This window comes from Rhinolophus ferrumequinum, chromosome 10 (genome assembly GCF_004115265.2).
Source record: "Rhinolophus ferrumequinum isolate MPI-CBG mRhiFer1 chromosome 10, mRhiFer1_v1.p, whole genome shotgun sequence".
NCBI classification, from domain to species: Eukaryota; Metazoa; Chordata; class Mammalia; order Chiroptera; family Rhinolophidae; genus Rhinolophus; species Rhinolophus ferrumequinum.
Genome location: NC_046293.1, coordinates 8,933,823 through 8,953,447, shown reverse-complemented (window position 1 = coordinate 8,953,447; position 19,625 = coordinate 8,933,823). Strand labels below are relative to the sequence as shown.

Below are 19,625 nucleotides of genomic sequence, written 5' to 3'. Positions count from 1 at the left end.
TAACCTCACTTAAAAGGGCTGTGGTGAGGTTCGCATGAGACAATGAATGGAAGCACCTTGGCAAGGGGCCCAATGCACAGTAAATGCCCAGTAAGTGTTGGCTGCTGGTATTTGTGTCACTATCTGTTCGATTTTAAAACCCATGCCTTATGTATCTCAGCTGAACAGCACCCACTAACCCCTCGTTTCTTGCCCTTTACAGGAGTCTGCAAAGTCAGTGTGAGTCAGGCCCTGTGCTGGGGCCACAGCAGTGCTGAGGGTACGCATGTCCAACACAGCATGGCACACGTACAGCCAGCCTCATCCATCGCCTACAGGCTACAAAGCCTGAGCAGGGCTGGGCGGTGACAAGGACAGGAGTGGACAGGTGGGGGGAACTCTCCTGCCACTCTGGTGCCCCGGGGGTGTTTCTCCTGATGGCCACTGGGTGGCAGCACATCCCCAGGAATATTGGATTGGGGGGGCAAGCTTTTCCAGATTGAACCTGAGGTTTGGGAACTGAGGGGCGGAATCTTGCAGGGGACCCAGGCCCAAGAGAGATTGGGGTCACACAGCTTTCAGTGGTAGGGTTAGGCCAGGTGAGAGGTCACCCGGCTGCCTGGGTAGACTCAAAAGCGGAGCAGGGGAGAAGGAGGAGGCGCAATCTTGGACAGAGAGGGTCTGAGGACTAGTCCTGGCTCAGCCTCCTGGAAGTGGGTGGATGTCCTCGCCCCCATTTCAACCCTTGCAATCCTACCCATCTTGAAGCAGGTGCTCAAACCTCCCCTCTGAGGCCCTTGTTGACCCCTCTCACCTGTGACTCTGGCAGAAATAACGGTTCTCCCCAAGTTTTCACTTGGACTTAGTGACCTCATCACCCCTGTCACTGCTCCTACTGTCTGTTTCAGTCCCCCTCACCCCACCACAGTGACTTCCTGAGCACAGGGACTGTTCCTTGTAACCTCCACTGCCCGCACCACCTGTGCCGTCTGCCTGTGTCACCTGCCTTGGGTACACCTTCCTCAGGACTCAGCTGAGAGGTCGCATCCTCCAGGAAGCCTTCCCAGGCCTTTGGCTCCTCCTAATGTGAGGACTTTGGAGCAAGGATTCTTGGCACCAGAGGCCTCACCCTCAGGAGGAACAGGCCCACCGGCTGCACAGACACTGTACATCCTGAGCCTCTGAGACAGCCGTCCGCTGCAGTTAGCAACGAAATGGCCCATGGAGCTTTGTGAAAATCCTCCTTCCCCAGAGATGGATCCAATAGGTTTGCGACAGAGCCCAGGAATCTGCACGTAAGACGCTTCCCAGATGAGTCTGATGCAGGCGCCTGAGCATCCAATGGCCCTTTAGGTGTGTCCTACGCCCAGCCCTCTGAAGCAGTCAGGCAAAATGATTACAGTGAGGAATGACAATAAAAACCTCTGACATCTGTGCCAAGTGAATCGCTCACAAAGCACTTTCAGACTCGCTTTTCTCTTTTAGTTCCGTCTTTATAACTCCTATCTTGGGAGGCATCATCCCCATTCTGCACATACCTGAGGCTCAGAGGAAAAGGGCAATTGGCCCAACATCCCCCAGCTACAAATTAGCAGAGCTCGGATTTGGTCTGGGGTCGTCCTGGGGTGGCAGAGCTGCAGGCTATGTTAAAACTCCTAGGTTGGAGGTTGCTGTTTGCTGAAAACTGAAATTCCAAAATTCAGGACCTATACTTGGTGATTCCAGCCCCATGGGGGAAGCTCAGGCCACTGCCATTGTCCAGGTTCAGGCCCTCATCATCTCGTTCCCTCTCTGCCCATCCATGTCCTCTCCTCCAGGGCTGAGGGACCGTCCCATCTCATATAAAGCCACAGCTATTTCTATGCACTTCATCCACAGCCAGGTATTGTGCTCCAGGTGTGTGCAAGATGCAGAGAATGGCAAGACCTGCCCCCAGGCGCTTCCTGTCCAGCTGGGGATACAAGAATTGATTACTTTGGTGATGGAACATGGTACTCCAACTTTCTTTCCCCTCAAATAAATTCATGGTCCCAACCTCACCCCCTTAATTGGCTGGAACAGGTTCCATGCTCTGTGAGCTGACCCAGGAGACCCCGCTCCACTGACAAACATAAAGTGGGTCATAATACTTCACTCTAACAGGCGTTACAAAGCAATCTGATTTTCTTTTTCTTGTCACAGTGACACTTATTGATGGATTCTTAGCGTCCTATGGAAGGTGTGAATGCCAGGGAGTATAAAGTCCGGATAGACAGGGAGAAGCAGTTCACAATTTGTCAAGATATGAGCCCTAGGTCCTAATTTTAAAGGAGAAAAAGCTTCCCCAGACAAAATACAAGCATGTAATAGTTAATGGCTCAAAGAAGCCAGGCAGGATTTCCCAAGGCAATACAAAAGTAATTTTCAAGTGAACAATCTAAATAACAACTATTTTAGGAGCTCAGAAAAAGGGGCAGCTTTGTGAGCTGGGATCGTCTGGTAAAACTCCCCAGAAGAGGTGGATTAGATAGAGCTGGGTAGGAAGAGAGAGAAGATAAAGCAAACAAGAGGGGTCTGGGCATCTTGCCCTCACCTGAGAAGAGGGTCCTGAGTAGGTTGGGGTCAAGAGGGCGGAGTGAATCTGTGCCATGTGAATTCTTTACAAAGCACTCGCACCTGTTTCTCCTTTTTATCTTGACCTTCACAAGTACCTGTGGAGAGGATCACTGTCCCCGGTTTACAGATACCCAAAGCTCAGAGTCATGCAGTGACTTGCCCAAGATCCCCCAGCTACAAAATGGCAATGTCCGGGCTTGAGCTAGAGCTATTGTGTGGTGGGAGAGCCACAGCCCATGTGAAAGTATCTGGGTCTGGAGGCTGCTGCTTTTTAAAACCGAAACTCTGGCCTGCAAACAGGGTTTGGAGGTTCCAGCCCTAGCTCTGCCTAGGGCCACCTGTGACACAAGGGGAAGCTGTTTCCCTGAGCCTCAGGGTCCTTACCTGCAGAGTGGAGCTGACAATACTTGTTCTCCTCTCACAGGGCTGCGGTGAACTTTAAAATCCCATGGAAGTGATCTGAACTGCAAAGCAGTTCAGGGTACGTGGGACAGTTTTTGTTATTGTGGCATTCTGAACATCTGCTGTGACTCAGATTAACTCCCTAAGGAGGAGGTGGTGGGGATCGCATTAGGCTATGGGATATGCAGATAATCATTTTTGTGATTCTCTCCTTCCTCCAAAGCCCCCGGGGCAGCTAGGGAAGGAAGCTGGACAGGCCTGGGCCCATGCTCCCTGGACAAGATCGATGCCAAGGCTGTGGCTCTGTGAGCACCAACCCCCTTTAGGGAACCCGCTTTGCACAGTAGCAGTGGCTGCAGAGGCTGGCAGGGAGACGAGATTCGAACTCCTGGGCCGTGAAGCACTGATGGCATTTCCTGGCCCTCAGTGAGACCCCAGAGGAGCTGCTCCTGAGGGCTAACAAAGGACATGGGTTGAGGAATCTTTCACCAAATACCAGAGAAAGCATCCCTACCTCAATACTCTTAGATTGCATATGGGGAAAGCAGGCATGTAAAGAGGAGGTAACTTGTCCAATGTGTCGTTAATAGCAGATCTGTGAACATAGGTATGCAGGTGTTAAAAGGGCACTGGATTAGGTGTCAGAGTCTCAAAGTCAAGATCTGGATCTTGTACCAACTGCAGGTGGCTCCGGACAGAATCCCTTTCCCTCTCTGGCACTTAGTTTCCTGGTCTGCAAAAATGGGGTTACGCTGGCTCCGACATGTCATTCTATTAATGGTAATACCCTAGGACAGAGTGCGGAAAATGTGGAAGGGTTTGTAGGCCATTGGACTTCGCCGGAAGTTTCCCCACCCAGGATGCTTCCGTTGCCACGGCAACCACCGGGCCAGTGGTCCTCAGCTTCCCGCTGAGGAATCTGGGAAGAACCTTGCCCTTATGAATATGGCGGCAGCCACAGGACAAGGGGTGGGGTTGAGCGCTGTCAGACTGTCCAGACCTTTCCTCTGTTTCCGCTTTCTCATGCTAACGGCGAGCTTCCGTCAATACTTGTTCTCTTTCCTGGTTCTGGGAGTCCCGGGAGCCAGGGAGGGAAGAGTTGCTTGCAGGGACTGGGGTAAATACCCGGGGGGGAAGGCGGGACTTCCGTGTCCGGCCGGAAGTGACGCGACAGTCACGGCCGCCGACAGGTGGAACGGCAGGTGGGTACAGGTGCCAGCCTGGCTGGGACGCGGCTGTGGACCGACGCTTCCGGTGAGCGACAGAGGCAGCCTCCAAGTGCCTGAAGACCCGGGGGAGAGATCTGGGATCTGAACCCAGCGCCCTGGCCTGGAGTCCCCCCCTATTCCTAGTAAGAATCACCTAGCCACTCGACAGGGATTACCCACGGTCCAGAGGGGAGTGGGAGGGTCTGGATCGCCAGGGTTGGGGTTGACATCTTGGCACTTGGGTTCCCTAAATCCTATGCTCCTTTCTCTCCCGGATCCAGCTCCCTATTCCCCTGCGGAACTGGGCAGTTAGCCAGCCCACTTCAACTCTCCGAACCATGTTTGCAGATTTGGATTATGATATCGAAGAGGATAAACTGTGAGTATTTTGTTCCCCCAAGTCCCAAAAGTGTAGGCGCCCCAAGTTCCCCAGACCCCAGGCTTGCCAGTTGCACCGACCCTTGTTTTTCAGCTGTGGATTAGGTCTTGTAGTGTAGCAGAACCGACCCTTCCCTTCCAGGAGCTCACCATCTGTAGGGGACTGTGGACACATCAACAGATAACTACAATTCAGGATCATAGGGCCTTAATGGAGAATCACCTGGCTACAAGGAGAGCAGAGCAGATGCAGCCTATGTAGGGATGTTCAGGGAAGGCTTCACCGAGGAGGTGGCAATTGAGCCAGGTTTCAAAGAATGAATAGAAACGTCGTAAACATACTGTCCTCCCCACTGTAGACGATTGGTGGGACACGTTTTCAAAAATTAAGTTAATCTCATTAGAATATATTCTCCTTCAGAGCAAGGACTGGGTCCAATGCCTTTTTGTGTTCTCAGCACTTTATAAGGTGCTTGACCGCAAGTAGGTTGTTAGCAAATGTTTGTGAGAAAGTGAATGAATTAGAATATTTACCACAAAACATAAGTAAGTGCTAATTTATAGTAAAAATTGAGAGGTGATTGAGTAGGGCAATTGAGAGATAGGTGTTGGATAGTTTAGCAGGAGAAGATTTCCCAGAGGAGGTGGACGTAACATTCCATATGTGCCTGAGAAGGTGACAAGGACAGAGTCTGACTTAAACCTCAGAGGTAGAATGAAGTAAAGGAAGGGGGACCTATTTTTACGGAGTGCTTGATATGGGCTGGGTTGTTGGTAAGTGCCTTCTAGGCACTTCTTACAATAACTTTGATGAAGTAGCCATTTTTTCCATATGATTTTATGGATGAGGAGACTGAGCTGCAAAGAAGTTGACTTACCCAAGTCCCGTAGTTGATTAATGGCAGAGCTGGGAGGAGGGCCCACGTCTGTGTGACTCCAAGAGCTGTGCACATTCCAGCACAAAATGCTGTCTCTCTGGCCAAATGAGAAAGAGAAAAGGCTGTGCAGCATTTGGAGCCTCTTGGGGTTTTAGAGGGCCCGTCCCCTTCCCAATCCTCGCCAGTCATCCTTCCTCCGGGGGACTCAGCCTCTTGTGCTTCTCTTTCCAGTGGAATCCCTACCGTGCCCGGGAAGGTGACCCTGCAGAAGGATGCTCAGAACCTGATTGGGATCAGTATTGGAGGAGGGGCCCAGTACTGTCCCTGCCTCTACATTGTCCAGGTATTGGGTGCTTTGGAGGTGGGGGTGAGGTCCTGGAGAGAGCAAGCCACCTCCCTACTTGGCCATGACACAAGAGCTCCTTTCTCTACTCTGCAGAGCTGGCTCCTTTTCATTCTTGAGGTCTGACCTCCTAAGAGAGGGCTTCCTGACCACCCCTTCTCAGTAGGGCTGCCCTGGTTTTTCTTTGTTATTCCAGTATTTTCTTTTTCTTCTCGGTCCTTATCACCACCTGTAATCATGGGTTTGCTCTTTAGTTGTTTTATATCTAGCTGCTTTTTCAGATTCTTTGTGCCTGGGGCAGGATCCCAGGTTGCTTTTTTATCAGTACCTAGTATAATGCCTGACATAGACTAGGACTTCAAGAAAAATATCTTTAATGAATCAACAAACCACCAGCTTTTGGTACTAGCACAAGTGAAGTGTAGTGGAAAAACTAAAAGACTGAAATAATATTGGCCTGAGTTCAAATGTAAGCTTCCCTGCTTATTAGCAAGTTACTTACCCCTCCCTGGGCCTCAGTTTCCTCACCTGGAAAGTGGGGATATAAAATATGTAGATATGAGCATCTTTGGGTTGTTATGAAGATTAACAAAATGACATGACACAATGCCCGGTACTTAATAAGCACTCGTTAAATAGTAGCTGCTACTACTTTTATGGCAGTTGTTCACTTTCCCAGATGAACTGCCGGTGGTAGTGAACAATTTTGTGGTCCCTTGTAGAGGAAGCTGCACTGGTGATATTCTGTCAGCTGGGACTCAGGAGTAGAGACAGGCAGTGACCTTTCTGTAGCCTTGGAAGGAAGCTTGCCACCTTGGACATCCGAGGTGTGACAATTAAGTTCGTGAACTTGTTGCAGTGACGTTACTAACCTTCTTTGATATCAGAGGGATTATTTATTATGAATTTGCACCAACTGGACAGTAACCAAGTTTACTATTTGGAAGTGGTGGAAAGCCTGTGTGAAAAAGTTAGACAACCTGAACTTTTCACCAACAATTCATGGCTCTTGCATCACAACAATGCACTAGCTCACACGGCACTGTCTGTGAGGGAGTTTTTAGCCAGTAAACAAATAACTGTATTGGAACACCCTCCCTACTCACCTGATCTGGCCCCCAGTGACTTCTTTCTTTACCCGAAGATAAAGGAAATATTGAAAAGAAGACATTTTGATGACATTTAGGACCTCAAGGGTAATACGACGACAGCTCTGAAGTCCATTCCAGAAATAGAGTTCCAAAATTGCTTTGGAGGGTGGACTAGGCACTGGAGTCCATAGCTTCCCAAGGGGAGTACTTTGAAGGTGACGGTAGTGATATTCAGCAATGAGATATGTAGCACTTTTTATAGGATGAGTTCGTGAACTTAATTGTCTGACCTAGTATGCTCAGACTTGACCTGGTTTCTACCCTGTTCTGACCTGTTCTAACAGCTAAGTAGCTGTTGGTGGCAGATGGGAAATTTTGGTCTCTGAAGATCTTGCAAAGGAGTCGCTTCCAGGCCTCGAAGATGGAGATTCCTGGAACCTAGTCTTGGCTGCTCAGGGTGCTGCCTTCACGAGTGATTTGGCCTCTTCCAGCCCAGGAGGTGTCAGGGAGACCTCCCCCAGGCCTGGCCTCCTTGCCATGTTCCTGCTTAGCCTTGCCCTTCCAAAACCACTCTGCTTCTTCATACCACATCTTCCCAATGTAGTTATTTTGTCATTTTTGGCTAAATCAGAATCACTCAGCTCAGAACAGCATTGTTGGTCAAATCTATTAAAGAAATGACTTTGGAGGAGCAAACGCTCAGATGGATGTGTGAGGTTTGGTGTATTTGACATTAGAAAAGGAAAGCCTCATCAGTTTGCATTTACCTTCTGTCTTCCTTCTCTCCGCCTCCCTAAGAATGTGGGGCGATGCATTTTGTCTGCTCGGGCATCTCTACCCTGCTCTGGGTAGTGGCCAGGACAGAGCCGGATGTTGGTTGGGGTGGAGGGAAGGACTGTCTCCTGCCAGGTGTGTCTCAGTTCTCCCTTTCCTCCCCCACGCTGCCCTCCTTATGCACCCCCAGGTATTTGACAACACCCCGGCAGCCCTGGACGGCACTGTGGCAGCTGGCGATGAGATCACTGGTGTCAATGGCAGGTCAATCAAAGGAAAAACTAAGGTGGAGGTAGCGAAGATGATTCAGGAAGTGAAGGTAAGGACTGCGGGGGGTGAGGACCTTGAGTCAGGAAAGCCACTTCTGAGACCTCCCACCTGCCCGAGGCCCCAGCAGGCCTGAGGCTCCCCTCCACAGAGCGTGAGGGTCTGGCTCACTCCCCAGCCTCCCTCACTTTCTCCTGCTTTTGTTCAGTAGATATTAATTATGCTCCAGGCCTCGTGCTGAGCCTTGGCCAGAGAGTAGGCGCCAAGACTAAAAGGTCCCTGTCCTCAGGCTCTCAGGTAAACTGTCAGACTCGGAACCATGCCTCAGGGAGAGCCAGTGTATCTCCAGTTAGGCCTGGACCTGAAGCTAGAAGTCCAAGGTGAACTTACCTGGGTCATAGATACCTACTAGATGTCAGCTGAGCCATGCTGGGCCTTGGAGGGGGCGAGAAGGAAAGAGGAGCGCGTCTTGCCCATCCCTGTAGGAACTTCCAGTCCAGTGGGTCCCCCTGGACTCACAGACCCCCAGGAAGGCCTCTTGACTCTGGGGCAGCTCCCGGTACAGCTGCTGGTCTTCTGCTCTGTAAATCACAGTCACGCGCTACCTGTTCCCTGCCTCCCCACCCAGCGGCTCCAGGCCAAGGCCGCTCCCACATCATAGGTGGCATCCCGGCCCCTCATAGGCACAAGCGTGCAGCCGTTTTGTCATTTCCCAGAGATTTGCTGCTAGTAACTCTTGGGAAACCAATATAGTGAAGGAGTTGCAAAGTAGTATAATTTAAAAGTCTGAGAGTCAAGGGTCCCAGCGGGAAGTGGAGCCTGGCCAAGCGTTGTAGCGAACCTCAGCCCCTCCATCCAAATCTCGCCTCACTGCCGCTCCATCTTCTGTGTCTTGAAGACCTGATGCCACCAGCCCCTCTTTCCGGCCTTAGCCCAGGGCCAGCGCCTTCCCCGCCTTCTCCCCTTTACTATCCTGTTCCACCCCTGCGTCACCCCATCACTCTCCCTCCTGCCTTTAGGGCGCAGAGTCCAATCCCATAGTTTCTCCTGCTCCAGCCCCTTAGCCGTGGGACAGATGGGGGCCCAGGGCTCTGTTGTATAAAAGGAAACGATAGCATTCGTTTAGGGCCCAGACGCCACTCCACCTGGTCTGGGTTTTACTGGACCTGTTGGGTGGAGGAGCCCATCATGGAAAGGGGTGGGCAGTGTTTTTTATTCTGGTTCAGAACTGGGGTGCGCGCCCTTCTGGGTCCTCCCCGGGCCCCCTCACCTCGCTGCTCATCAGGACCCTCCCTGTCCTGCCTCGCGCCAGCCCCTGGCGTTTCCCTTACGGACAGGAGTTCCTCGTGGGTATGCACAGCCTTGACATTGACATAGGGATCTCCCCGCACTCCTGTTTGGGTGCCAAGCAGGGATATTGTCCCTGTTTCGCTGGTGCCCCGAGGCAGCTGAAGGGCTTTGCTTGTGGTCGCACAGCTGGACAGGCACCCAGGGCTGACCCCTGCTGTGGTGCCTCTTCCCTTCCCCCGTCAACTACTATCTGTGGGGGTCCCCAGCTCATGTGCTGCCTCCCGAGGGAGCCTCCTGCGTCCACCCCTGACTCTGACCACATCGGTCATTTTGATTTCCCTTCAGGACTCCATTTTGAGATCCTGTCTTGTATTCGAATGGATTCGGTCCCAAGTTAAAGGGTCTTAGGATTGCAAGGACAGAGTGACCGTAGTGGCCTCACGTGGTCAGGGAAGGCTTCTTGGGAGAAGCCGGCACCTGTCTTCCAGTCACTACCAGGGCTCGACGGTGGGGCTTGCTGGTCCGCGTGGGCCCTCCTGGCCTGGGCCCAGGGCCCTGCTCCTGCTCCTTGGCATCCCAGCGCCTGGCACCGCGAAAGTGCTCAGACCTGTTCGCTGAGTGAGCGCAGGGACCCTGAGGAAGGGGATGATTTGGGGTGCAGGAGAAGATGCTCTATGTGGGGACAAATGACGTAGCAAAGGTTTGGAGTGCGGCGTGGCGTGGGGGAGGGCAGGGGACTTGATGTGGCTGGAGCACAGGACCTCAGAGACTGCCAGGCTGTGAGCTCTGGGACAGCAGGGTCCGTGTCTGCCCTTGTCCCTGTTGATTCCCCACGGCCTCGGGACCTGGGAACGACCAGCCACAGCGCAGGACCCTGTCACAGTCCTCAGCCCGACAGGGCTGAATTCATCATGCTCTGGCCCCTTCCTGGAGCTCAGAATTCTCTCACGACCACGGATTCCAGGGCTCCCAGGCTTCCCTGGGAAAGGGGCTGGTTGTCCAGGAGATTTCATCTCACCTCTGCCTGTCCTGCTTTTCCAGGGGGAGGTGACTATCCACTACAACAAGCTGCAGGCGGACCCCAAGCAGGGCATGTCCCTGGACATTGGTAAGCTGGGCCAGAACGGTGGCGTGCAGTGGCTCCACGAGCCCACAGCTCCTGGTCTGCCTCTTGATGACAGTGCGTTAGTAGTTTCGTGGCTGTGCTCTCTGGCTTTTGTGACCAAGCCAATCTACAGGGCGGAGGAGCAGGGGAGAGTGGGGGGACGACCCGGGGGTGCCGTCCCTGCAGCTGTTCCTAGGGACCTGTCTCTGGTTTCACCCCGCACCTTCTCCCGGCCCTTTCCTCTGGGACCTTACTGTCCTAGCGTTGTCCTTTGTAAGCCAGCCCTTCAGCTTACCAGAGCCCAGGTACTCACCTTCTGACTGGAAGTACCCTGGCCCAGCACCTCGGGCTCACCTGCACTCCACCTGGGCCCCTTCTCTCACCTAGCACCTCCCAGGAAATCTCGAGGTCTGAACTGGACCTCGGGCCTTCGGCAGAGGGTCACAGGCCTGCCCCTCTCCCCAGCATGCCCTGGGACAAGGTGCCTGCTGCTGTAGGGGCTGGGCCTTGGTTCTGTGGAAACTTGAAGACTTGAGCTGGACAGCGGTAGAGGTGCCCTGGACCAGCCATCTCATTACACACACAAGGCCTGGGACCCCGAGAGGGCTCTGTGTCCCCAGGGGAACACACAGGGAGATCTCCAGGCCGAGTCAGGTATCCTTTTCCGATACCCAAGGCCATAGCTACCTCCTGGTTTTCAAGGAAAGAGGCCAAGGGCAGACTGAGTCTTTTCTGGGGTTCTTCATCTAAAACCCCTTGGTCCCACCCCAGTGCCCCTCCTAAGACTAAGTATGCAACCACATGTACAATAACTGAGCCTGGGGTCCAAGGGGAGCTGCCATTGATGGCTACTCTGCCCGCCTTGTACCGGGCGCCCCAGGTCTGATGTGGAAGAGAGGCAGGGAAGAGATGCTCCCTGGTTTACCTGCTCCGGTGTCGAGCCTGTGGCGTCTGGGCTCTGTGATGGCCAGCAGCCACCTGGAGTACCTGGCTCTTGGCTACGCGCTTTACATCGTTACCTCCTTCCAGGCTCCCACGCCTCCCTGAAGCAGACAGTGAATAGGGCAGGGCCCAGCACCCCCATTGGGACACTGCACACTTCATAGTCACCCACACCAAGCCCCACATCGGCCCCTTCTGCCCTTCGTGTCTCCCCCAGTGAGTTGTGATGAGGTGGGGCAGGGATAGTTTGGGGGCCCAGTGCAGACTGCACCTCACTGAGCCCCTTTCTCGCCTGGTCCCAGTCTTAAAGAAGGTAAAGCATCGGTTGGTGGAGAACATGAGTTCGGGGACCGCCGATGCGCTGGGCCTGAGCCGGGCCATCCTGTGCAATGGTGAGTCCCCTCCTGTCACCCAGTTCTGGCTTCGGGGGTCTTAGCCGGGGCTTCCAGGGGGAGGGCACTGTGGCTCCACCAAACCATTGTGGGTCCCACTGGCCCGGCCCTGGCCTCCACCTGTGGGGCGGTAGTCACCATCTCTTTGTGTCCCTGAAGGCCTGTCTGGCATCCACAGCGGCCAGCGAGCCTCTTACAGCCAGTGTCCCCCCACCGCCAAGCAAGGAGTCACAGGCCCAGGTCACAGATGAGACAGACCCGTGGGGGAGGTGCCTCCTTCCAGCTCCCCGAGCTGGTGCCTTCACCACTGCCCCCAGCAGCTCTCACAAAGCCAGGCCGTAGCCCCTGCCCCAGTTCCCCCAGTGCCCTCATCTCACCCCCTTGCTTTAGCATGCCCGTTCCTCTCGCACTGCCCTTCTGCCCCTGCCTTCCTCCAGGAGGTGGCGCTGCTGCCCTTGTCTCAGCCCATCCTGCCCAGGGCTGGAGGTGGCTGCCCCGCCTCGCCCAGAGGGAAGGCCTTGTACACGCACATTCACACCCGCACGCACATGTGCACACGCTGTCCCCCCAGGGTGGCCAGTGAAACTCTCGGTTCTGCTCCTACCGTCACCAGCCTGAGTTTATAAACAGCAGCAGCTCTGCGTGGATGTGGGGGGTGGATATAAATACCTCCCTAAATTGTAGGCTCAGCTGGGCACACGGCTTCATTGGCTGGGACATAGGGGTGGGGTCTGAGCTTGTTCCAAATGGTGTTCAAAAGTGGTGGCTGCTATTTTCGGCCTCTCGGTGTCTATAAATCCCTGTTACTGTAGTCACCACGCGTTGAGATGGAATTAGAACCGGTTGTTGTGTTTTTCCCCCTAAACCTTGCAATTTCCCCAGCCTTAAATAGGGTTTCTAAAACTGAAGCTGTCATCATGTCCCATGACCCAGCTAAAAACAACAGCACGGCGCTTACGTGGCTCCCTCCCTGCCAGGCTGGCCAGATGCCAAGGCTCTGGGGAGTCAGGGCCTGGAGGCCAGCCGGGTGGCCGAAGCCTCCTAAAGCCCTCCCAGTGGGCTCCCTCCTTTCCCCTACGACTCAGCCGGAACCTTCCTCCCCTGACAGCCAATCACACAGCTGCCTTCCTTGCCCAGAAAAAAGCCCAGACGTGGCCTCTGCTACTCCCCTCCTCCCATCCTGCTCAGAAAACCCTGACCTAAGTCGACATAGGAGACTGGGGGCAGAGAGCACACAGGCTCAGAGAGCCCCAGCTGTGTGCCTTTGAGCAAGTGGCTTTACCTCTCTGTTCCTCAGTTTTCTTTGTAAAATGGGGGAAGTAATCCCTGCCCCAAAGGCTCATGGAGTTAGGACTGAGATATGTAGAGGGAGCCTTGAGTGGTTATGGCTCGCAGCACAGTAACTCAAGGCCAGACCCTGCCTGGGGGACAGCCTGGCGAGGAAGCCACCTACACGAGGCTCCTGGCCTGCGATTGCTGCTGGAGCTCCCAGTGGGGAGATGGGTGCATACCCCATCAGAGTGGAGGAAGCCCGACCCGTTCCAGCTCCTCACTACCCTGGCCCTTAGCTTGTCAGATCGCCCCCTGCCTGTCCCTCCTTAATCTGGGGGGCCTGCTTCAGCCCTGGCAATCCACTTGCCCCATTTCCAGCCCTTGAGGTGAGGCAGCTGCCCCCACCGCTCACCTTTCAGCCCTCACTGTCACTGCCAGTCGTTGCCTGGCCGCTGTCTGGCTCCTCTACTAGACTGAGCCTTGAGGGCATGATGAGGATCTCATTCACTGGCTCATTCCTGGAGCCTAACACGGTGTGTACACATAGTAGGTGCTCAATAAGCACCTGTTAAGCAAAGGAAGATGGCCCCACCCAATGCGCGCTCTTCCTTGAAGCCCTTCCTGAATTTGTCTCTCCTCCCAAATCACTGTCTCTGTGTCAGCATGTTTGCTTCTCCTGAGGTAGGAGCTGCATTGAGCCTACGTTACACTTACTGTCCATGCGTGTCGTCTCTCCTGCTTGTCCCTGACTGCCTTCCTCCTTGGCCGTCGGCAGGCTTCGTGTTAGAAGTATGGGGGCCTTGACTGCTCGGCTGGCCGTCAGGAGGCCCAACCGTTTTCACGCATGACTTCTGGAAGTACCTGTGTCATCATCACCTCTGCACCTTTGATGTGCCCCAGCCTGCGGGGGTGGGGACCATCTCAGGACTGTTTGGGGGCCACCCTGCCTCTCCTGGCTGTGCTGAGCTGTTTACACAACACCTATAAACCCAGCTGACCTTGAGGCGCTTTTCCTTGGGGAGCTGCCTCTGACCTCTCGAGCCTGGCTTAGGGTACCCGGCTCTCTCGGCTCTCCCCGCGGCTCGCGAGACCGGCTGACGTCCCCTTCTCTCTGCTCCCCACAGACGGGCTTGTCAAGAGGCTCGAGGAGCTGGAGCGGACCGCCGAGCTCTACAAAGGTAGGCAGCGCATCTCTGGTGGCCGCCCTGTGGTGGGTGGGGGTGTCCCTGTCCAGGAAGGGCTGGCACTGGCTCTGCCCTGGGGTGCAGCTCTAGTGACCTGCACTAAAGATGGTGGTAGTGGGGGCAGAAATGCCAGCCCACAAAATTCTAGGACCGTGGCCATTAAGAATTCTTAAAAAAAAAGTCTAAGATGTACTTTTTCTGATTATGAAAGTAATACATCCCCATAAAAATACAGAGAAGAGTGAGAGTCCCCAGAATAGCACGCTGTCCTGGAGGTAAAGCCCGGAAGAGGCCTGATCACCCCCTGCCCTGCGGGGTCCTGGCTCCCCTGTCTGCTGGGGTTGTGGCTGGGCCTGAGCCTGCAACCCTGGGCCGAGTGGGGCTGTGGGAAGAGTCAGCAAACCCAGGAACAGTGCAGCCTCAGGTGGCGTGGAGGGTTGGAGGCCGTGTCCTGCGCCGGTGAGGTCCCCGCCACATGCCCGTTTCCCTCCGTGTGGTCTCTCCCACAGGGATGACAGAACACACCAAGAACCTCCTACGGGCCTTTTATGAGCTGTCACAGACACACCGGGGTAAGGGCTCCCCCAAACTTGCTGCATGACGCCAGGCAAATCCCTGCCTCTCTGGGCTCAGTGCCCCCATGCTCGGAGGGTGTGGCCGAGCTGCTCCCCGGGGTCCCGCTCATGCCCGTGCTCAGGCAGACACGGCTGTGGCTGAGCTTGGGCCAGCTTTGGGCTGGGCGTTTTGGTGCTGGGAGGTAGCAGTGCTGGGGGCTGTGGAGCACAGTCGCTCATCCCGGCGCCATTCCGTCTGTCTGTACTGCCACTTACATTGTACGAGGCCCTTCCTGCTTCGTGGTCTCCTTTCCTCAGAGTCCTTCAACTGGGCAGGGCAGCAGCAGTTCACCTCGTTTGACAGTTGGGAATATGAAGCCCAGACGGGAAATGGTCGCAGAGCCCCTGAGGGGAAGAGCTGGCCGTGGGACCCAGGCCCAGGCATGCAGTTCGCAGACTGGTGCTCTGGCCTCCGTCGGTGCCACCTCCTCCAGCCCTGGCCTAGCCTCGCCCATAGTCTGCTCACTCGGGGGAATGAGGGCGGTGGAGACCAGCTCCTTCAAGGTGTAGATCCAGCTCCCTCAGGGCTGTCAACCCAGATTCTTCAGGGATATAGACCAGCTCCCTTGGGTGTTGACCCAGTTCCTTTGGAATATAGTCCCAGCTTCTTTGGGGGTGTAGACACTTCTGTCTTGGGGTCTACACCCTGTGCAGACTTTGGCCTCCAGCGTGCCATGCCCCTGCCCTGGCTTCTGCATTAAGGGCCAAGTAGGGGCAGCCTTCAGGGCAAACTTGTCACGCAGCCTTTGGGGACGTGTTCTCCGTGATTGGGGTGCGGGAGCCCCAGCCGGCTGCAAGCGAGGCTTTTGTGAAGTTTGCCGACGCACACCGCAGCATCGAGAAGTTCGGCATCCGGCTGCTGAAAACCATCAAGCCGGTAGGTCACGTCGAGCACGCGTGTGTCAGCACGTGAGGGGAGAGAGGGGACAGTGTGTCATGCAGAAAGGGGCCTGTCCTGGAACCAGAACGCCTGTTCTCGGTCACAAAGCTGGCCACGAGAAAGTCATCTCGCCTCCTTGGCCCTTGGAGTTGACCTCCAGGCTGGTCTGTGGCCCTGGCTCCACTGCTGAGTTGCAGCTTGTCCTGGACCTGGCCTCTCTTCTCGTCCTGGACTGGACAAGGCCGTCTGAGGGCGCCCTTTGGCGCTGACGGTCTGAGTCCACTACAAGGACTGACACATCAATGCCATTCTTCGTCACCCTGGCCAGCCTGACCCCCTGCCCGTGGGGGGCTAAGCATCGCCTCACTCTCCCCTTCCAGATGCTGACGGATCTGAACACGTACCTCAACAAAGCCATCCCAGACACTCGTCTCACCATCAAGAAGTACCTGGACGTGAAGTTTGAGTACCTTGTGAGTGTCTGCAGCTTCTGGGGAGGGATGCTCAGGCCTGGGGGCGTGAGAGCCCACCTGGAGATTGGCCCTGCTTCCGTACGATGGCAAGCAGGGCAGGGCTGGAACCTGTCACATCTGATCGAAGATGTGGGACCAGGCCCTGGGAAGGTGCTGGGGAAGTGGGTGGCAGCCTAAGGCCTTGCCCTGACTGCTCAGAGCCTCAGGGAGGCGGGAGCCTGGGGGCGCCAGAGCCTTTACTGTGGACCGCTCTAACTCCTTGGGATTTTTTTTGTCACTTTTAATAATGGGTTAGACTAGGTTAGTGGTTATAAAGTGGGTACCAAGGGATGTTAATGAGTTTTATGTTTAAAATCATAATTTTATGGTCAAAGGCATTGAGGAAAAATGTTTATGAAACAAGCCAAGGCTCCCCTGCTGCAGGACTTCTCAGAGCCTTTGACAGGCCCATGTGCAGCCCGTCTACAAGGGTCTTCCCCAGCTCCTTTGACCATGGAACCCTTTTTCCCAGAGCATCTCTTGGGACTTGAGTTTGGTAAATGATGGGCTGCCCCTCAGGCCCTCCCCACCCTCCCAGATAAGTGCCCTTTCCCGTCTGCTGCCACCCGGCCCTGGGCCGCCCTACGCAAGGGCCAGTCTGAATAACGAGCTCCACCCTCTGTGCCCCGAGCACTGCTGCCAGCCTCTCCCTGATGTGTCTTAGCTTATCCCAGCTGGCAGTCTACAGGGTCCAGGAGGCCTGGCATGGCTGCTCCCCTGGGTGGCTTGGGGGCAGTGTGGCATGGGGGGGAGCTGGGGACATCAGGGTGATTATCCAGGAGGTTCAGCCACTCTGACAGCCTGGCCTCACCTGCCCCACAGTCGTACTGCCTGAAGGTGAAGGAGATGGACGACGAGGAGTACAGCTGCATTGTGAGTGTCACGGGCTGAGGGGGACACAGCCCTGGGATCAGAAAGGCTTGGCGTGTAGAACCTTCCCCCACCTGCCTCACAGTTCCCCAAGAAATGTCCTGGGTCTGCCAGGGACACCAGGAGGGTCAGGCCGTTGTTCCTGGAGAGTGGGGGCCATCCACCCCACCCCGCCCCCCTGGCCGGCTTGCTGTGGGACCGCGCCGCATGCCCACTCCCACTTTGTAAGGGAGAAACGGACTTTCCTCACTCCTAAGAGGCCTTTTTATTTTCTTAATTTGTAATAGTTTTGATACCAAGATCCATCTTACGACTAAATGTTCGTTTATTTAATGTAGCAAAGGTTTGGTTTATTTGTTTTTTCACAAAACTACTAAGTGCTTCTAGCAATCCCTGGCGTCTCAGAAATGAGGGACACTGGTAGCTTTAAAACGTGCCATGGGGTGCAGGGCTGTGAGCCTTCCTGCCCCTGTCCCTGCCCCATCTGTCCCAAAGCAGACCCCTGTCCCAGCCACGCTCCCTGACGTGCTCTTCCCTGCCCCAGGCCCTCGGGGAGCCCCTGTACCGCGTGAGCACAGGCAACTACGAGTATCGCCTGATCCTGCGCTGCCGTCAGGAGGCCCGTGCCCGCTTCTCCCAGATGCGCAAGGATGTGCTAGAGAAGATGGAGCTGCTGGATCAGAAGCATGGTGAGGGACGTGGGCAGGCGCCGGGGGTCTGAGGTCATGCCCTCCCTCATCTGCCTACACACCGTCCTCGGTCTGGGGGGTGGGTGCCATCTCCTCGTCACTTCATAGCTGGGAAAACTGAGGCCCAGAGAGCACAAGTACTTAACCGGAGGTCCCAGGGCCAGGCCATGCTCTGAGTCAGGGCTCTGAGTCAGACCCGGGATGGAGAGCCCTGGTAGGAGCACACCCACCTCCCCAGAGCCTGGCCTGGACCACGTCCTGTGGGCTCCACACGGTGCAGTCCACAACCCACCTACCCTCCTCCATTTCCTGAGCTGGGGGCTGGAGACCTGGGTCTGTATAGGGCTGGGCGGCCCTTGCTTTGCCCCATCCCAGGGCCTGAGGGCTGAGGGAGATGCACGGTGGGAAGCCCAGGGCAGGGAGGCAGGCCCAGGGAGGCTTGGAGGCTCCACGAGGCAGGCAGCCACGGCCCACTGGTGCCTGTCCGCCCCCCTCCCCCGCAGTCCAGGACATCGTGTTCCAGCTGCAGCGCTTCGTGTCCACCATGTCCAAGTACTACAACGACTGCTACGCGGTGCTGCGTGATGCTGATGTCTTCCCTATCGAGGTGGACCTGGCCCACACCACGCTGGCCTACGGCCTCAGCCAGGACGAGTTCACTGATGGGGAGGATGAGGAAGAGGAAGAGGATGAGGACACGGCAGCCGGGGAGACATCCCGGGATGCGCGAGGGGCTGCTGGGCCCCTGGACAAGGGCGGCAGCTGGTGTGACTCCTGAGTGCGTCCCGGGGTGCAGCTTCGGGGGTAGGGGGAGGGGGAGGATGACAGCATGGGAGCGGGGCGCATAAAGGCCTGCTGGCTTGGGCCGCCTGCCTCCCTTCTCCTCTGTCCCGGCACAGTGAACCGGGCTCCCGCCCAGGAAAGGCCCCGGCCGTGACCTGCACCTGGACACTGGCCCCCCACCTTCCTTCCCCACCTCCCCAGCCAGAAGGTAGCTCGGTCTCCACTGCCCTGGGGAGGAGAGAGGGCAGAAAGGAGGAGGGGTTGGAGGTGGCAGGAAGCCCAGGATCCGTTCCTTGTGGGCACCTCCGCTGGCCCCACCTGGAACCCGCGGGGAGTGGGGGGCTGGGGGTGGCAGCCGAGGCTGGGCCAGTGTCTCATGTACACCCTCACCTCACCCCAGGTCGGCCCCACCCCAGGCCACGCTCACACCTCGCGGCCTTTATTTATTTTATTCCCTTTGCTCAGCCCCTTTCCTGGGGAAGGGCGGGGCCTGTATTAAATAAACCAACCCCGATGGAGCCGGGCTCTTTGCAGTGGCCTCAGACCCCCCCTCCCCTTGACGCCCATCTTCTGCCTCCCTGATCACAAGTAGGTGAGCAGCAAGGTTTGCTGACGTTCCCTTCTTACACACCACTGTTCCTCGCAGCACCTCTGTGAATTCGCACTGGTGACCCCATTCACAGGTGGGAAACTGAGGCTCAGAGAAGTATCCTGCTTCAGGCCTCCCTGTATTGGGACAGAGTGGGGTTTGAATGCAGATCTGCCAGGTCCGAAAGTCTCAACTCCCTCCCTCACCCTGCCTCCCAGCCTTTGTTTTTTGGAGCCCTTTACAACCGCCCTCATCTTGATCGTTCAGTGCTTCTGGCCACGAACTAAACCTTTATTTGGGAAAGGGCAGGACAGACACTAGGTCAGGAGGACCTGAGGCCCCAAATAGGAGAGAGAATGTAAAGGATGCCCCAGCCACTTGGGTGCACCGCTTCTGCCAGGGCCAGGGGGAGAAGCCTGGTGGACAATGCTACACAGTACTCCGTGTCTTTGCCAAGGGGTAGAAATAGGGTGACTGTCCTGCCCACAGCTGTGGTCCCCGTGTAATTAGTAGTAGTGGCCCGTAGTAGTGTAATTAGTAGAGTGCCCGTTGGGACAGTGAAGTACATGGTCATCCTGAGAATGGGAG

The 19,625-nt window shown here is 55.7% G+C and overlaps 1 protein-coding gene across 2 annotated transcripts; it reads left to right on the top strand.

The window, feature by feature from the left end:
- Positions 1 to 4,007: 4,007 nt before the first annotated feature.
- PICK1 (protein interacting with PRKCA 1) lies at positions 4,008 to 18,968 on the top strand. 2 transcript variants are annotated; one of them, XM_033118559.1, is made up of 13 exons: positions 4,008 to 4,230; positions 4,466 to 4,563; positions 5,672 to 5,783; positions 7,839 to 7,967; positions 10,247 to 10,313; positions 11,555 to 11,644; positions 14,041 to 14,094; positions 14,610 to 14,672; positions 15,458 to 15,591; positions 15,975 to 16,067; positions 16,929 to 16,979; positions 17,521 to 17,665; positions 18,169 to 18,968. In XM_033118559.1, exons 2-13 carry the CDS (start codon positions 4,523 to 4,525, stop codon positions 18,441 to 18,443), a joined length of 1,254 nt encoding a protein of 417 aa, XP_032974450.1. In that variant the 5' UTR covers positions 4,008 to 4,230; positions 4,466 to 4,522; the 3' UTR covers positions 18,444 to 18,968. The 2 variants fall into 2 exon arrangements, with proteins under 2 accessions (XP_032974450.1, XP_032974451.1); XM_033118560.1 differs by having other exon boundaries at positions 4,121 to 4,327.
- Positions 18,969 to 19,625: the final 657 nt, after the last annotated feature.

Bases quoted from the DNA above. Each gene is read 5' to 3' on its own strand.
- PICK1 (XM_033118559.1), top strand. From the start codon at position 4,523: ATGTTTGCAGATTTGGATTATGATATCGAAGAGGATAAACT. The intron at 10,314-11,554 runs GTAAGCTGGGCC...GCCTGGTCCCAG, and splicing joins GGGCATGTCCCTGGACATTG to TCTTAAAGAAGGTAAAGCAT. The intron at 14,673-15,457 runs GTAAGGGCTCCC...CTTGTCACGCAG, and splicing joins GCTGTCACAGACACACCGGG to CCTTTGGGGACGTGTTCTCC.